The sequence below is a fragment of the Phyllopteryx taeniolatus genome, chromosome 9, assembly GCF_024500385.1.
Source record: "Phyllopteryx taeniolatus isolate TA_2022b chromosome 9, UOR_Ptae_1.2, whole genome shotgun sequence".
Taxonomy (NCBI): domain Eukaryota; kingdom Metazoa; phylum Chordata; class Actinopteri; order Syngnathiformes; family Syngnathidae; genus Phyllopteryx; species Phyllopteryx taeniolatus.
This window is the reverse complement of record NC_084510.1, coordinates 10,574,316-10,590,125: the sequence shown is the minus strand read 5'-3', so window position 1 is coordinate 10,590,125 and position 15,810 is coordinate 10,574,316. Positions and strand designations below refer to the sequence as shown.

General features: G+C 43.3%; 1 protein-coding gene across 1 annotated transcript; it reads left to right on the top strand.

Moving 5' to 3' along the window:
* Positions 1–1,278: 1,278 nt before the first annotated feature.
* On the top strand, positions 1,279–9,104 carry gata2a (GATA binding protein 2a). The gene is made up of 5 exons (XM_061785759.1): positions 1,279–1,931; positions 2,617–3,189; positions 5,538–5,683; positions 7,263–7,388; positions 7,991–9,104. Exons 1-5 carry the CDS (start codon positions 1,703–1,705, stop codon positions 8,288–8,290), a joined length of 1,374 nt encoding a protein of 457 aa, XP_061641743.1. The 5' UTR covers positions 1,279–1,702; the 3' UTR covers positions 8,291–9,104.
* Positions 9,105–15,810: the final 6,706 nt, after the last annotated feature.

Genomic DNA, 15,810 nt, shown 5'->3' with positions numbered 1-15,810 from the left:
TTATGATTTTAATCCCCTTTTTTTATAGGGGAAACACCGAAGGGTTTTGTTGCCACATTCATTAAAAATTGAGAAAAGTTATCTAAATGTAATCAAATGTAATTAGTTATATTTCTGTGCGAAATTAATTGAAATAGTTACACTATTACATTTTCAACAGGGTAACTGTTGTTGTTACCAACTACATTTCCAAAGTAATCTTCCCAACACATTGCATTTCATACTCATGTGACAAAATATGTATTTTTACAGGCCTTGTTGACGAATGTGACTAATCATGATATTATTTGGAAGCAAGCAAACGCAGGCAGCTCTTTTTGTGTGCGTGTGTGTTTGGGGCACTGTGAATGGGGGCCCTTATGAAGATACTTCGAGGATCAGCATATAGGTGATCGAGGCCTTGCGCCCATCCCTGATGCCAGCAGCAGAGAAAAGGTCGACATTCGTATGCAAACAGTGTTTGATAGCCCAGTCCCCGAGACAAAAACCCCTCTGTTTTCACAAGTGGAATGCTCTGCTACTAATTAAAGACAATTAGACGCTGGGAACAATGGGCCAGAATGCGGGGTCGTAAATCGACTTCTCCTCTTGTTGGTTTTAGAGGTGCTAAAAACGTTGTGTATTTACATAACAGCAGCATACGAAAGCAACACTCACAATTATCGCCTTCTTTGTATGGCTCATGCAGCAGTTGAAATGATTTTTTCTGCAAGTGGGTGCGAAATTCTATAAAGATTCTACAAGGTATATAGAGTCCAATTTGCATGGAATTTCATTTTCTAAATAAGCATATTAGGAGGATCAGCTGGATATGAATGTGTGTCTTAAAGCACGGAAGAAAAAAAAGATTATCGGCGGCCGATCGCGTCTTCCGTTGTGAAGCTTGTTGAGAGACTGCAGATATTACGCCGCTGATTGAGAAGTCTTTCAGTTCAATTGGCACCCAGTAGGAAAGAAAGACAGAAAGAAAGAAAGAAAGAAAGAAAGAGAGAGAGAAAGAGAGAGAGAGAGAGAGAGAAAGAAAGAAAGAAAGAAAGAAAGAAAGACAGAAAGACAGAAAGAAAGAAAGAAAGAAAGAGAGAAAGAGAGAGAGAGAGAGAGAAAGAAAGAAAGAAAGAAAGAAAGAAAGAAAGAAAGAAAGAAAGAAAGAAAGAAAGAAAGAAAGAAAGAAAGGCAAGAGAGGAGCCTGGATGCTGCGAGCCAATTGCGGCGGCGCGGCTGGGGATTGGCCCGCAGCTCCAAGCCCCGCCCCCCGCGCGGCTTGATAGGGGAATTTACTGGCGCCAGCCGCACAAGTCCGCGCCACATCTCATTAACGATCCCGAGCGGTGCGCGGATCAGGAGGCTGACACATCCAAGCCGCAGTCAGCTGATCGAAAACGGCAACAGGTAGCAGGACACGAGAGATATTTGGCATTTGCTTTTCGTATCAGAAAAACAGCCGCTCCCTTTCTTTCTTTATTTCATCTGCTTTCATTAGCCAAAATTATTTTTTGCGCTTTGTTTTTAAATAGCGTTATTTATCCTTTCTAGGTAATAACGACGAGCTGGGGAAAAAAGAAGACGGTATTGTCTGAGGATTCTTTTTTTTTTTTTTTTCCTGAATAAACTCGATCGAGACTTTTAGAGCGCACTGGGACCTTTTTTTTTTTTTTTATTTATAAATTTTTTCATCAAGAGGATTAAACTTCCATTGGAGGACATGGAGGTCGCAGCGGCAGATCAGTCCCGGTGGATGGCGCACCACCACGCCGTGCTCAACGGCCAGCACCCGGACTCGCACCATCACGGTCTCAGCCACAACTACATGGAACCCATGGCGCCTTTGCTGCCCCAAGACGAAGTAGACATGTTTCTGAACCACTTGGACTCTCAGGGGAACCCCTACTACACCAATTCTCGGGCCAGGGTCACCTACAGCCAAGCGCACGGTAAGACGCGCAGCTTTTTAAATAGTGGGTGCCTGGAGGAATATGGAGCAATAAATAAATTAAGAAATGATAATATTATTTTCAAAAGATGCTTAGAAGGGTTGGATTTTTTTTCTTTCCTATTTGTAGGGGGGAAAAAATGGCCAATAATAATTCACGAAGTGTACAAGCATTCCGGCCCCAAAGTCCTCGGTGACGTTTGTGTGTATATTGAGCAACATAAAAGGAATTTTTATGACAGCAGGAGGAAAGGGAAGTGTGTCATTTAACCCCTCTGTGCTGGGGCAGGCATTTGTGAGGGGAGAGAGAGAGACACTTCCCGGATATAAAATAAAACTGCAAAATGAATAATAGCAATCGTTAGTCCGAGAGCTGCGGGCGATGTAAAGATACTGGGCCGAAGGGTCGACACGTTTTTCTTTGTGTGTGTGTGTGTGTGTGTGTGTGCTTATGCGCATTTTTGTTTTATTCCATAGAATATTCGTCTTCTGTAAGTCACGGATAATTTAGCAACGGCAGAAATATTCGATTTTTGCATGATTATTTTGAGGAGGGGAAAACGTAAATGTTGACTTTGGTTGATTGTGATAATTCAGCAGGTATTTTCTGAATTTATGTGGATGCATTTCGTTAAAAACAACAACAACAACAACAACAAATATGAGTAAGCTGTCTGCAATTTCAGCTCGCCTCACCGGGAATCAGGTCTGCCGACCACACCTCATCCACAGCCCCGGTATCCCCTGGCTGGATCCCGGCAAGGCAGCCCTGTCCGCCGCCCACCACCATAACGCATGGGCGGTGAGTCACTTCAGCAAACCCGGCCTCCACCCAACCAGCTCCGGCTACCCCTGCAGCAGCAACACCGGCACGGCCCCGGTGTCATCGCTCACTCCGGCGACCCACTCCAGCCCGCACCTCTACAGTTTCCCCCCTACCCCGCCCAAAGACGTGTCTCCGGACCCCGGGCCCACGTCGCCCACCTCCACGTCGACCAGGATGGACGAGAAGGAGTCCCTCAAGTACCAAGTGCAGCTGACGGACGGAATGAAGATGGAAAGCTGCAGCCCTCTGCGCGGCGGCCTGGCGTCGATGAACGGCCAGGGCCCGGCCACGCACCACCCTATCCCCACGTACCCGGCCTACCCTCTGCACACGCACCACGAGTACAGCGGCAGTCTCTTCCACCCCGGCAGCCTGCTGGGCTCGTCGTCCGGCTTCACGCCAAAGTGCAAAAGCAAAGCCCGGTCGACCTCAGGTGAGTCTCTTCATCACATCGCACCGCACCCATTTTCGAGTCGCATCAAATTCGGTTTCATAACCTGAAAAAAAAAAGAAAGAAAAAAAGAACACTCAGTTCGAGTTCAATACGGTTAAAATTGTAAAAAAAAAAACTAAAAAAAAAACCTGCAAATGTTACTTTAAAAACTATTGTTTGAACCGAAATGTTGTTTTAAATGTCATTTCCTAAAGTGAAAATAAAAATCGAGAAATGTATATTTCAGTGTCACACACCTTGCCTTGTAAAAAAAAAAAAAAGGTGTAGTCCAAAGTCCAAAACAACCTTATGCAATTTAAAAAAGTACTAGAATATTTTGGGGTGTAAATGTCTTACGTAATTATAATTAATTATGTACACACGAGACATATTATGGAGTATTTATGAATAAATAAAGTTGGCACCAAGTAGTAGAAAAAAATAACGGGCAAATGACATGTTGTGCCTTACGGACACATAGGCAAAAATGGAGATTTTCAAGAAATGAAAGAAGAAATTCAATTAAAATATTACAAAAAAAAAAATAAAATATATATATCAACATGATTTCAAACATTGAGATGTTCATTTATTGCAATAACCCACATTTCCGTCAATTGCCCATTAGGAGGAAGACCATGTAGCTACAACATATCATGGAACAAAATGCATGCACGTCTGCTACGTGACATCGGAGCAGATATGCGGTGGTCGTGCCGTGGGCTTGTTTTCGTTTAAACGTGCCCTTCATTGCACTTAAAAAACGAAGGAGTCACGACGCCCTGGCTCCTGCCATATCCTGTATACCCCCGAGTGAACAAATCACGACCCCCCCCCACCCCCCGCCTCCCCGCATGCTAACAAAGAACAGGCGACAGAGCCCCGCTGTTTGTGTTCTTAAGCACGGCCTTGGCGCACAAAAAGTGGAGGCGAGCAAGACCACAGCAGCAGCAGCGTTATCGCCTTTGCATCAGCTCTGTGTATTACACAGTTATGACGAGAACACTTTTTTTTTTTTTTTTTACCAAATGTTTCAAAATTTTGTAACGAGTAGCACATTTCATCTGCTCACATTAAATAGTATTTTTCATTTCTTATTAGCTAAAATAATACACAAGAAATGCTCCAAGTGCAGTGAAAAAGTCAATTGCCCGTGATTAAAATGTGTTAAACTAAAAAGTCAGGGAAATTATATCAGTTTACCACATTTTAATCACGTGCAACTGCAAATTAAGTACTTTTTTTTTTCCCCAGTGTGTGTAATCATGTAACCTGTCATCATTTACTAAAAAAAATAAAATAAAATAATTTCACCTAGGCGTTGCTGCCACTCAGATCATCTGACTGATGTGAGCGTTTGTAGGTCAAAAATGTTGTTGTAAATGTGTTGTAACATTTTAATCGAAGCTAGCCCATAATCAGGAACATATCAGCTGTGGCATTAATAGGCGCTTATCTGTTCAAGTGGATGTGCAGCTCCGGTAAATTTTGATTGACTGGTGCACAAAATGCCACACTGACATTTCAGCTGTCGACACATATACCTTAGAGTGGCTTCCTGTTGAATTAGCCTCAACCCCTCCACTTCCCTTGCCTTTTCACAGCTTTCATCTTCCCATTTTTAATTTCAACACTAAACGCTGCATAAGACATCAGTACTTGCTGATGAATATTTAAAGCTGTAATGACCTCTCTTTAACGTGGTCGCCGGACTTGCGAAACGTTCAAGGAAAAGACGAGGGAGGCATAAAAGAACCGAGGCGCATTTCAAAAGGAACAAGGTTTTCGCTCAGGTCAGATTCCATTGTGGAGCGAAAGGGTGGGGCATTGGGTGTCGCTGGTATTATATCAGTAATAATGAGGCGATACTCCAGGGATAGTGGGATACTTGAATTAGAGGAACAGTTGAGCAACAGGCCGTTTGAAGTATGTGAGAAGAGACAAAAGGGGAAAAGCGTGTTTAGCGTCAGGTTTAGGTGAAAGACAGGACTGCCTACCATCAGCTCTCAACAGACCATAAGTGTGAACACGTTGACCATGATTTCTTATCTGGGGGGTCCCTTCTGCTGATAAAGTCCTAATTTGATGCTATGCCACATTTTTTCTTGTTGGTGACACCTCTGGATGTGTCCTTTCTGGCCTCCCCAAGCTGGTTCTGTTTACATAGCGGTCCACGACTAAGTTAAAGACACACACATATGCACTCTGAAATGAACATGTCACGAGACCTAGGCTGACCTCTGGGTCACCCAGCCCAGCTGCAGTAAACAGCCGCCAAAGTGTCGTTGACCAATCGAAACGTTTAATTATATAAAATTTCTTCTTGTCCCCTCTTGAATTATATGCAGAGGGCCGTGAATGTGTGAACTGCGGTGCCACCTCCACTCCTCTGTGGCGGCGGGATGGTACCGGCCACTACCTGTGCAACGCCTGCGGACTGTACCACAAGATGAACGGCCAGAACCGACCGCTCATCAAGCCCAAACGTAGACTGGTGAGTCCCGCTCGTACATCTGAAGGAATCCGAATATGAGCAAAAAGCAGATGCTGTCAACACAATTCCAGGAAAGTTATATTTTCCCTATCATCTTCCTGGAATTGTTTGTTGCTCTCACCCCCTGACGATCTACCTACATGGCCTGTTACAATAGTGCTACTATTGCCATTGTTCCTGCTATCATTATTGCTGGTACTTCTGATACTGTTACTGATAGCAATGCCCATGTTGCTTTTGTTGACACCACGTTGGAGTAAATGACAGCACACGCATGGTGCAGAGACCATTGCGGAGCCATTACACAGTTATGGCAAATTTATATTTAAAAAAATACTGGTTTGAAAAGGTAACTGGAATAACTAATAATGCATAAATAATAAGTAATTAGTAACACAGACTCGGTTATGTGCTGTATGTCTAAATGAAAGGAAATATTTATATTGGAAATTATAGTTTCAATTATTAATGAAACAAAAATAAAAAAAACTGGGCTGCTAATTTTTCATTCATCGTGCTAATTATGATGTAGGCTGAGGCCAGCGTTGTTAAAATGAGCTATACATTGTTTCCATTAGACTTCCCACACACACACTGTGGAGTTTGTGATGAAAAATTCCTTGACCGCAGAGGTAGTCTTCCGAGGCGAAAAGTCCAGTCCATTTTCCATCGGGCCGGCCTTTGCGGTTGCAGCTTTTGCGTTTCCAACTCAAGTGTTTGTCAGAGCCGCGTTCAAAGGGGCATCCAGTTGTTTCCTATCCGGATATCTGCCCGGCCCAGATAAGGAAGTCAGGCTCCCGGCTGTTTCCGCCTTCACCCAGCACGCTGCATTCTCTCTGGCCAGACTGACATATACTGTAAAGAGATTATCACAACACTAGAGGAGCCGCTTATGCGCTCCGAAGAGATGGACCGAGAGGGGTGGGGATTGGAAAATACACGGATTTATGTTCCCCTCGTGTTTATCATTCTCTATGTGCACAACTGGGATGCATAGCTTTTTTAAAAAAAATGTTAACTTCATTGTATTATTTTGCATAAAAAATGAATAGGAATGCGACTGGTTGGTACATCAACAGAAACACTTACACCTGGATTGAATTTAAAGAGAGAAAAAAAGTATGCTGCTCACACAGCCCCCGCAGCGTTCTCGCATGTAAAGTTAATGTTTCTCATTATGTGTGTAGAATTGATCTGCAATGGACACAGCACGCCAATGTTGGGCGGGGCCACGGACTTTACCTGGCTTGGTTTCCACCATTCCCTGCTTTATAAGATGCTAACAATATTTTCATTCATTACAATGCAAAACCTTTTTTACTGCGCAAATTCCCCAAAATGGTTATCCTTGTTGTAAGGATAATCTATTATTAAGTTTGGGTTATTCGGCTTTAAATAAAAGTTGCAAAAATTAATGCTGCATTTACTTAAAAGAAGTTTGTCACAATGTTTACATTTCATTAGACGGACTGCTTTTTGTTTTGTTAGCCAGTAAGGTTTTCATGAGTGATCAACCGGTGTGTTCAGTGTGTTGCATCCTCAATTGATGATTGACAGCATTTTCCGGCACTTCCCGCAGTCTGCTGCTCGACGTGCAGGCACCTGCTGCGCAAACTGCCAGACCACCACCACCACCCTGTGGAGGCGCAATGGCAATGGAGACCCAGTGTGCAACGCCTGCGGACTTTACTTTAAACTGCACAACGTAAGTAGCCCCCCCGAAAATCCACACCGTGCGTGGTTAGAGAGGGTCGGGGGGTTCCGACGGTCGTTAACTGGTCAAGTGGGTGGACAGCTTGTATCGATTTAGGAGCAGAGAAAGTGTGAGTGTGAAGCAAAGCCAGCTCGCCCTTTCGAGCGGAACCCACTGGCCGTCCTCCTTTTTGTATTATTAATCCATCGTTGTTTCAATGGGGGGCGTCACTCCCCTGAGAGGCTGTGGGGTGGGATCGTCATTCAGGGTAACGGCGTCGGTTACACTGATGAGGATTTGTCTGAGGCTGGTCCTTTCAGATCCAGCCAGGCCCTCATCCTCATGTATTCAAATTGACCAAGACGACTGTTTGCTTTTGAATTAAACAAAAGCCAAACACTCCCCCGACTCACCTTATAATGCAACTATAGTTTATGCAAAACAGCTGCTCATTATTTATAGTATACTGGTTTGAATTAGGCATTTGAGATAGAAATGCAGCTTTAAAAATTGCATGTGTGTGTGTGTGTGGGGGCACAATTAAAATGTAGTATTCATGATGTCAGTGTAGCTTTTGTCCGAGACGTGTCAAGCTAATGTGCTGCTCCTCACAGGTCAACAGACCTCTGACAATGAAGAAAGAAGGCATCCAGACGCGAAACCGCAAGATGTCGAGCAAGTCCAAGAGGAACAAGCGACCGAGCGACGGCTTCGAAGAGCTGACCAAGTGCATGCAGGACAAGGCCTCTCCCTTTGGCGCTGCCCCCGGTCTCACAAGCCACATGACCCACATGGGTCACTTACCCCCCTTCAGCCACCCGGGACACATGCTGCCGACTCCCACGCCCATTCACCCTTCATTCGGCCCCCACCACCACACCAACCGCTCGCCGGTTTGGGCAGAGCCCCACTGAACTTTTCTTCCTGTCTGAGCCACCATGTTGCCATTATCATTAAAGGCCCACCCTCCCTCACAATAAGCCGGAAGCTGAGCAGACTTGTCGCGTCATGTACAGCGGTTGTAGCCGAGCAGCGCTCAGTTGGACTTAATAACTGCACGGCAAGTCCAGTGGGACCCCACGGATGGAAAAATACAGGGAGCGGGACTTTGGCGGACTCTGTGAGGAGCTTTGCGTGTTCTCTGCGACTAAGGATTGCAGGAATGGAGAGAGAATGGCGATGTTTGTCATTCTTTCCGCTTAGTCAAGTCGCTCTGGTACCCACCTCTCCTCAAGGCTCACGAGAGGTCTTATAAAGTTGTCTCTTCACCTCATTTCCTTATATTCTGACACATGTGCACCCTCCCTAGCCCTTCATATGCGTCGGTGCTGGAAATGAAGGCGTGGCTGGACACAAGCAGCGACACAAACCCGTGCTCTCTTCACATGCTGGATTGTCCACCAACACAATAGTCACCCATTTTTAAGAATGGCCTTTTATGGAAAAAAAAGACACAGTAAATAGAGTGTTTATAAATGCTTAATGGCTATTATGGTTGTTATATTTGATGTTATAATTATTGCTACAATAATTTATTTTCACTCTTTAAGCTTTTGTCAAAAACATATGGAAAATGTTCTGAGTTATATTTCATGGTTATGACGCGACAGAAAACACTGACTTATAGATGAAAATTCCCCGAGCTGTACGTTTTTATCATTTTTCCATCTCACAAAAAGTGACGAAAATAAAGTTTATTACTTAAACGATATGTCACTGCTAATTAAATTTGGTCTGTTTCTCTTTCTTAACCTGCCTTTTCACCACATGACTCTACTAGCTAAAACTTGTACATTTTTACACCTCTGAACCTTGATGGAGGTGATTCCAAAAGATTAGTGCTTAGGAGTAAGACAAGTGGAAGTGGAAAGATGCTGACGTAGCAGAAAGGTTGGTGTTAAAGTCGTTTTATATACCGAAATAAACAACGAAGAGGGGTCGATTATTAAAATCACAAGGGATGCCCAGTGTATCAAGGGAAGCTCTGTGATCCCTAAAGCGTGGAAATGGGTTGGTCAGGCTCCTCCTCGATCTGTGATGACGCGTTGTTAAGAGAAGGCTTCTTTGTGGAGCTGAGCCCCAGGCTGGTCCATTTTACTCATCAGGCAGACTCCAAAAGTGAGAGAAATACAGATCCACATGCTCGCATATGCAAAGTTTGGACCATTATTTAACCAGATAAAGCACACACAATACACTAGAATTTGCAGTGACAAATACTGAGTCATGAGAACATTTGAGCGGGAGTCGCTCTGTCTCCGTGTGCTCGCCGCCCTCTTTCTTGGCTGTGGTGATTGGAGTGAGAGGAAGGACAGCGGGTCTTTAGCTGGATAGAGAAGAGGAAGGAAAGGCAATCAGGCGACCTGAGCAAACACGTGGGGGTCTGCTCTGACCGTTTACACACAGATGTGCACGCAGCTGAGGCTGCCAGGAAGCAGGCGTCGACTGTTTCTCCCTCATCTCATCCTTTATTCTTTCTCTTTGTTTGGTTTGTTCTTGTTTTTCCACTCTCGCTCATTGCTTTCTTTTGTACTTTTTTTTGTTGGCAACGCTTCTCTATTTTTGTTGGTATTTTCCCCCCTCTTCTCTCATTTGGAAGATTACAGTAAAATAACGGGCTGAAGAGATTTTGAGCAGAGCCAGCCATTAATGAGTCCTCGATTAGGGCCAATTAGAGGTCATCGTCATTGAGTTCAGTGTGCCCTCACACACCCAAGAGACAAACTGGCCGATTAAAGACTCTAAACTACAAGTTGACTATTACCCCTCCTCCTTGAACTCTCCACCCGACTCACATCTGTTGCAGAGGTTGATCCGCTGGAGTTTCCCACAGGCTTGATAAGTTCCAATTGGATATACTGTAATGGAGAGTGAGGGATTTATAAAGGTGTTATTTTGTTTGCAGTTTTCTCATGCACTCGGTTGTCTCCTACAATGCCCGATGAAATACCGTATCTTCAATTTATGATGTTTTTTGGAGTGTTTCACTGAATGCTATTCTCTCTTTTCTCCTGCATGTTCTAGTTCTAATAAAATATATTGGTCACCTCAATTAGTTACATGGGCGAGTAAGAAAACAAAACTAGGAACAGCTATCAGTATAATGCAGTACACTTCTACGCCACTGCAAAGTACAATCATAACGATAAACATGAATACATCTCTGACAGTGCCAATCAAATTTGAGCATTATTATCTTTGTAAAGAAAGAATTTTCTATATATAGCTCTTGGATATCATCATATAGTGCAAGTGTTCATAATGTTGTGGTTGTTCCATCCGTGAGAGATCATCAGGGCTGTTGCTGGAAATGATAGAATTTCACTTAATTTGTCTGAAAATTATTATTTATTAATGACAAATATATCTTTGTTTATCTGTCTATGCTGGTGACATATAGTGACAGGCAGAAGACTTAAATGTTTTCCCATTAGATTGAAGAATGTGCAATGTGTATCCACCAGCTGTCATTCATACAAAATAATAAGTCATGGCTTCTTCAAAGTACATCTGCTTTATGTTCAATAGTAAACTGCGTATGTAAATTTGTGGGTAAATTAAGACAAGATCATTATTACAGTATTCATACATCTTGTAACATTTCTGTTTGGTGGTGTGCTGTGTGATTTTGTCTTTTGTAAAATGGGTGCCTTGGCTCAGTAAAGGCTGGGAAACACTGCTATTGTGTATTCGTGTGTTGACTTGTGTCATTAGGGGGGGGGGGGGGGGGGCGTGGCCTAGTAATGAGTGACGTCAGGACTGTTGACTACAGGTCCGGTTGGCTATTTCCTCTACGGTCCTTCTGAGTGTTTTCATTTTGAATTAGACATTTGGCAATATAAGACTAAGACACTCTCTTTGGCCTGCTTTAAACACTGTGCGAACTGTTTGGGGAAGGCCTTTTCTTTTCTTCTATGATTGTGCCCCGGTGCACAGAGGACGGACTGTCGCAGTTTGGTGCGGTTGAACATATCGAGCCCGGACCACATTCTCATTTCTCTCAAATGTTCGTCTGGATGAATAATCCATCAAAATATTCAAAATAGGACCACTGGTGGTGTCGTGGTTCACATAGCTGACTTTCATGTCGCTGGCATGGGATCAGTTCTCACGCAGTGCAGTGTTTACAATGCAAGGTGTCTTTCGTCTTGTGTGTAGTCAGTCAGCTGGGTTAAGCTCTAGCCTCTGTCATGACCCTGAACAGGATAAGCAGTCTAGAAAATGGTTGATACCCTAAAATCTTCCCAGAGGAGTGTGAGCTCTTTTATGTCCAAAGAGTGGCATAACTTTGTAATGGTCAAGTGTTCATATCCTCGACATGAACGCACCAACAATTCTACTTGACAACAGTTTTCGGGGAGTGTGAAGGGTGAGGGGGTGGCAACACCAGGATAAATAGAACAGCCGACAGCCAATAAGCATGCTTGCCTTCTGTGTGGAGTGCAGCACTGTGAATGCACCAGGGTGGTGTGCAGCTGCAGCCAGCTTGCCGGCTCGGCGGGGCTTTGGCTTGACTCCCGGAGCTTGAGATAGGGTAGTAGAGAGCCAGCGCTCTTCAATGGGGCCCTCCAGAGGGTAGAAGGAACAGCCCAACAAAAAATATTATAGCATTCTGCCAGAGTCGGCATCCCCGGCGCACACGCCTCTACAGATGTGAGCATGCATGTGACTGTGTGTGAGAGACCGGCGTTCGCCGGAAGTAGGGCAACGTTTCATTACTTAGGTAAGATGTAGGTACACAGCCACATGAAATGAAGACTTAAATAATATGGCGGTACCTTGGCTTAGGAGTTTTATTCGTACCGTGACTAAGCTTGTAATGCAATTTACTCGTGTATCAAATCAACATTGCCCATTGAAATGAATCGAAATGCCATAAATCCATTCGAGCCCCCTCAAAAAACACCACCATATCGCTTGTCCTGTGTTTATATTAAAGAAAAAGAGCACTGCATTGTATAAAAACATAATCAACCATAATATAAGAGAATGGACTGACCAAGTTACAACAACAACTGCCTTGTTGTATGTATGCTTTTAAGCATATACAGTATATATATATATATATATATATATATATATATATATATATATATATGCGATTGGCTGGCAACCAGTTCGGGGTGTACCCCGCCTCCTGCCCGATGATGGCTGGGATAGGCTCCAGCGCTCCCACGCTCAGAAAATGGATGGATGGATATATATATATATATATATATATATACACACAATACACACAGCTCTGGAAACAAGAGACCACTGCAAAATTATTAATTTCTCTGCTCTTTATGGGTATATGTTTGAGTAAAATGAAAAAACAATCTATAAAAACTACTGACAACATAACTCCTAATTTCCATATACTTTACTGTCATTTAGAGCAATTATTTGCAGAAACAAAAAAATATAAAAATTTCCAGTTTCATTGGTCACTTGATTTTTTTTCATGTATATATATGTGTGTATATATATATATATATATATATACACACACACACACACACACACACGCACACACACCTACACACACACATACACAGTGGACCCTCATTTTTCACCGGGGTTAGGTTCCAGAACACCCCCGCAATAAGTGAATTTCGTGATGTAGCATTCTTTTTATTGTATATATTTTAAAGCTGTATGAATCTCCCCAGTCCCACACTTATGAATTTTTCCCACACTCTTATTACCCTCTACCATACTCATAAACATTTCCTATACTATTAAACACTTCTTATACTCTTAAGCATACATAATATTAGCAACATACAAAATGAATGTACTCAGCATTGAAGTTAATGCCGATTGTACTGCAAAGCCGGCAAGAGCATTATACTGTAGGTCACCTTGATATTATTTTTGTCTCTTTATGAACCGGAGCAAAGATTCATTTATACCATAATGGCTACGGACAGGCATAAACCTTGTGCCTGTCTGACCTTCCTTCAACAGATCGAGAAGTTCCATCTTTACTGCCAGATAGCTGCTAATGCTACCATGTTCCTCTGCCGCTAACTGCCAGCCGGCAGGTACCTTGTTTGGACGGCATCCTAGGGCTTGACATTAAGTATTGTAACGTCTTCCTAATAATTGTGGTTTTCTCAAATGACATTTGTATAACAAACCAATTGCAATGTTAAGGCCACAACTAAAGAAAACAAGTTTTTATGATAGCCTGGACCATCAATATCCATCTACACCCCCTTAATTTCTGTCATCACCGCTACCCTACAGTGGCTATAGTGACGTGGCTAGTAACTCTGGGAAATCACTAGCCACAGTGGCTGGTGACCAAAAAAGGTAATGTCAAGTCCTGTTGGCAAGTGAGTAAATGTGTGAGCACCTGGAAGTGAATTCAGGCCAACTGTAGATGCTGATGAGTGTTCTCATTTTCCATTTGTGTGTTTGACAGTTTGTCCCATTCAATTAATGGCTCAAAGTGCATTGCCGTCTCTGGCTCCACTTTTTCTTTTAATTCACTTGAGCGGCGGCGTACCTGAAGCTTGCTCGTAACCCGCAAAACTTGTAAGCCAAGGAACCACTGTACAAGCGTCAGTATGTGCAACCACAGCTGAACTTTCTCCCCCACTAAATTAATTTAATAAGATAATTTATGGTACTCATTTAGCAATTCTTTGTAGAGCAACAGATAAACTGAACAAGACATCCTTTGCAAAGTCACCTCATGAATTACGTGACACAAAAGAGCTATAAAATAGGATGTTACTTATCTCTGCTATCAGTGGCCTTACACAGCACAGATGAAGTACAGAGATCTCAGATGCATTGGCGGGGTGAGCATGGCGGCCACCTAGATCAGAGCAAAGAGAGGTTTACGACCTCAACCTGGAACTGGATGTTTCAGCTCATTCCGACTCCCTACCTCCCTTTCTGCCTCCCACCCATCACATCCAGTTTGCTCTTAACAACTCTACTGCCACCACAACTCTTTCCCGAGATGTAATGCATATATATGCAATCTCTTTGTCCCTCCCCAGAACTCCGACTCATTTCTTGTCTCTCATTCCCCCAGAGTATTTGTTTTTTCATCAAATTAAATTAGAGGAATCAAGAGGTATCCCGGGCATCCTTTCACTAAGTTGAGTTAGGGAGAGAGGGACGCCTAAGATGAAAGGAAGTTGAGTATAGTTCAGATGCAGGTCTTCATGTGTGTGTTTCAATTTGGGGGTTGACCTTTGCCTGGGCCTAACTAAAAAAAGCATTGCTCCTTCCTAAGACCCCAAGAAGGATATTAAAGGAGCAATGGAGGACAGTATCGAGAGAATACAAACAAAAGACGTGTTTTCCTGCCTTTTGGTTTATTGACACTGTGCAAAAGCAGAAGTTCTACTTAAGCTATGATGAAGCACTGACTAAGCGCTTAACTGTCTCAAGGGTAGTGGCCACCCGTCACCGTGAATAGAACAGAACATCCTCATTTCAAGTACGAAGAGACATTCATAGAAGTACCCATGTCATGGTATCCGGAAGATGCAAAGGCAGACATATTGAATAAAATACCTAACACCTTTCATGTAAATCTTCCATTACAGAGCTCCAAACAGTTCTCAGATCAATCCATATAAACGTGACGTAATCGACAAAACTTTGACAGTAAAATGTGACATTCAGAGAAGCAGAGCTGACAGCAGATAATCATTGATGACCTCTGTTGACAGGAAGCAACCACATCCTGACCTGCTAGGAGAGCAAATCTCACGGCCGATCGCTCTGAATGTCAGAAATTAGTTAGAAATAGTCAAATGTGTTTTAGATCTTGCATCATTTTCCCCTTCGATGACCCATGTGGCCTTTACCACTTTCTACCACTTCTAGCGCGTTCAGTGGATTAATAATGACATTTATGATTGCATATAATTAATATTTGTGGCTGTTTTGTCCTGATGATTATTTGTACAGTCATAATAATGATCCACCTGGCTGTGCTCACAGGGCTCTTACTGCCAGTCATAAGTGTTCTCTGTTCATATACAATATTGCCTCAAATGAATAATTCTGCTTCCCCAATCACGTGCACTTAAAGCAATTCAAACTAAGAACATTATGAATTGGTCATATGACTGGTTTTCACATTCTCTTCGGTTCACCCTTTTTTTTCCCGATTAGTCAAGTGTGAAATCAACTTCAAGCTAGGTAGCTGTCAGAGCAGGGTGTATGCATGCAGAACATCCCCCACCCCCCATGTCTTTGGCCATAAAGGAGGTCAGTCTTGTTTCAGTGTGGACAGGCAGCATTGAGGATGTTCACCTGGGACAGGTAGTATTCAGGCCTCATTGGGGTATCCTGAGCCCCCTGAACGTTCCCCACTGATCACCTGCTCTGGCATACAAACCCATCCCCTATTGTCTGAAGACAAATGAGCCCATTCAGACCAGAGCGCAAGTACAGTACTCAAGTCTCGGAGGGCTCAAGG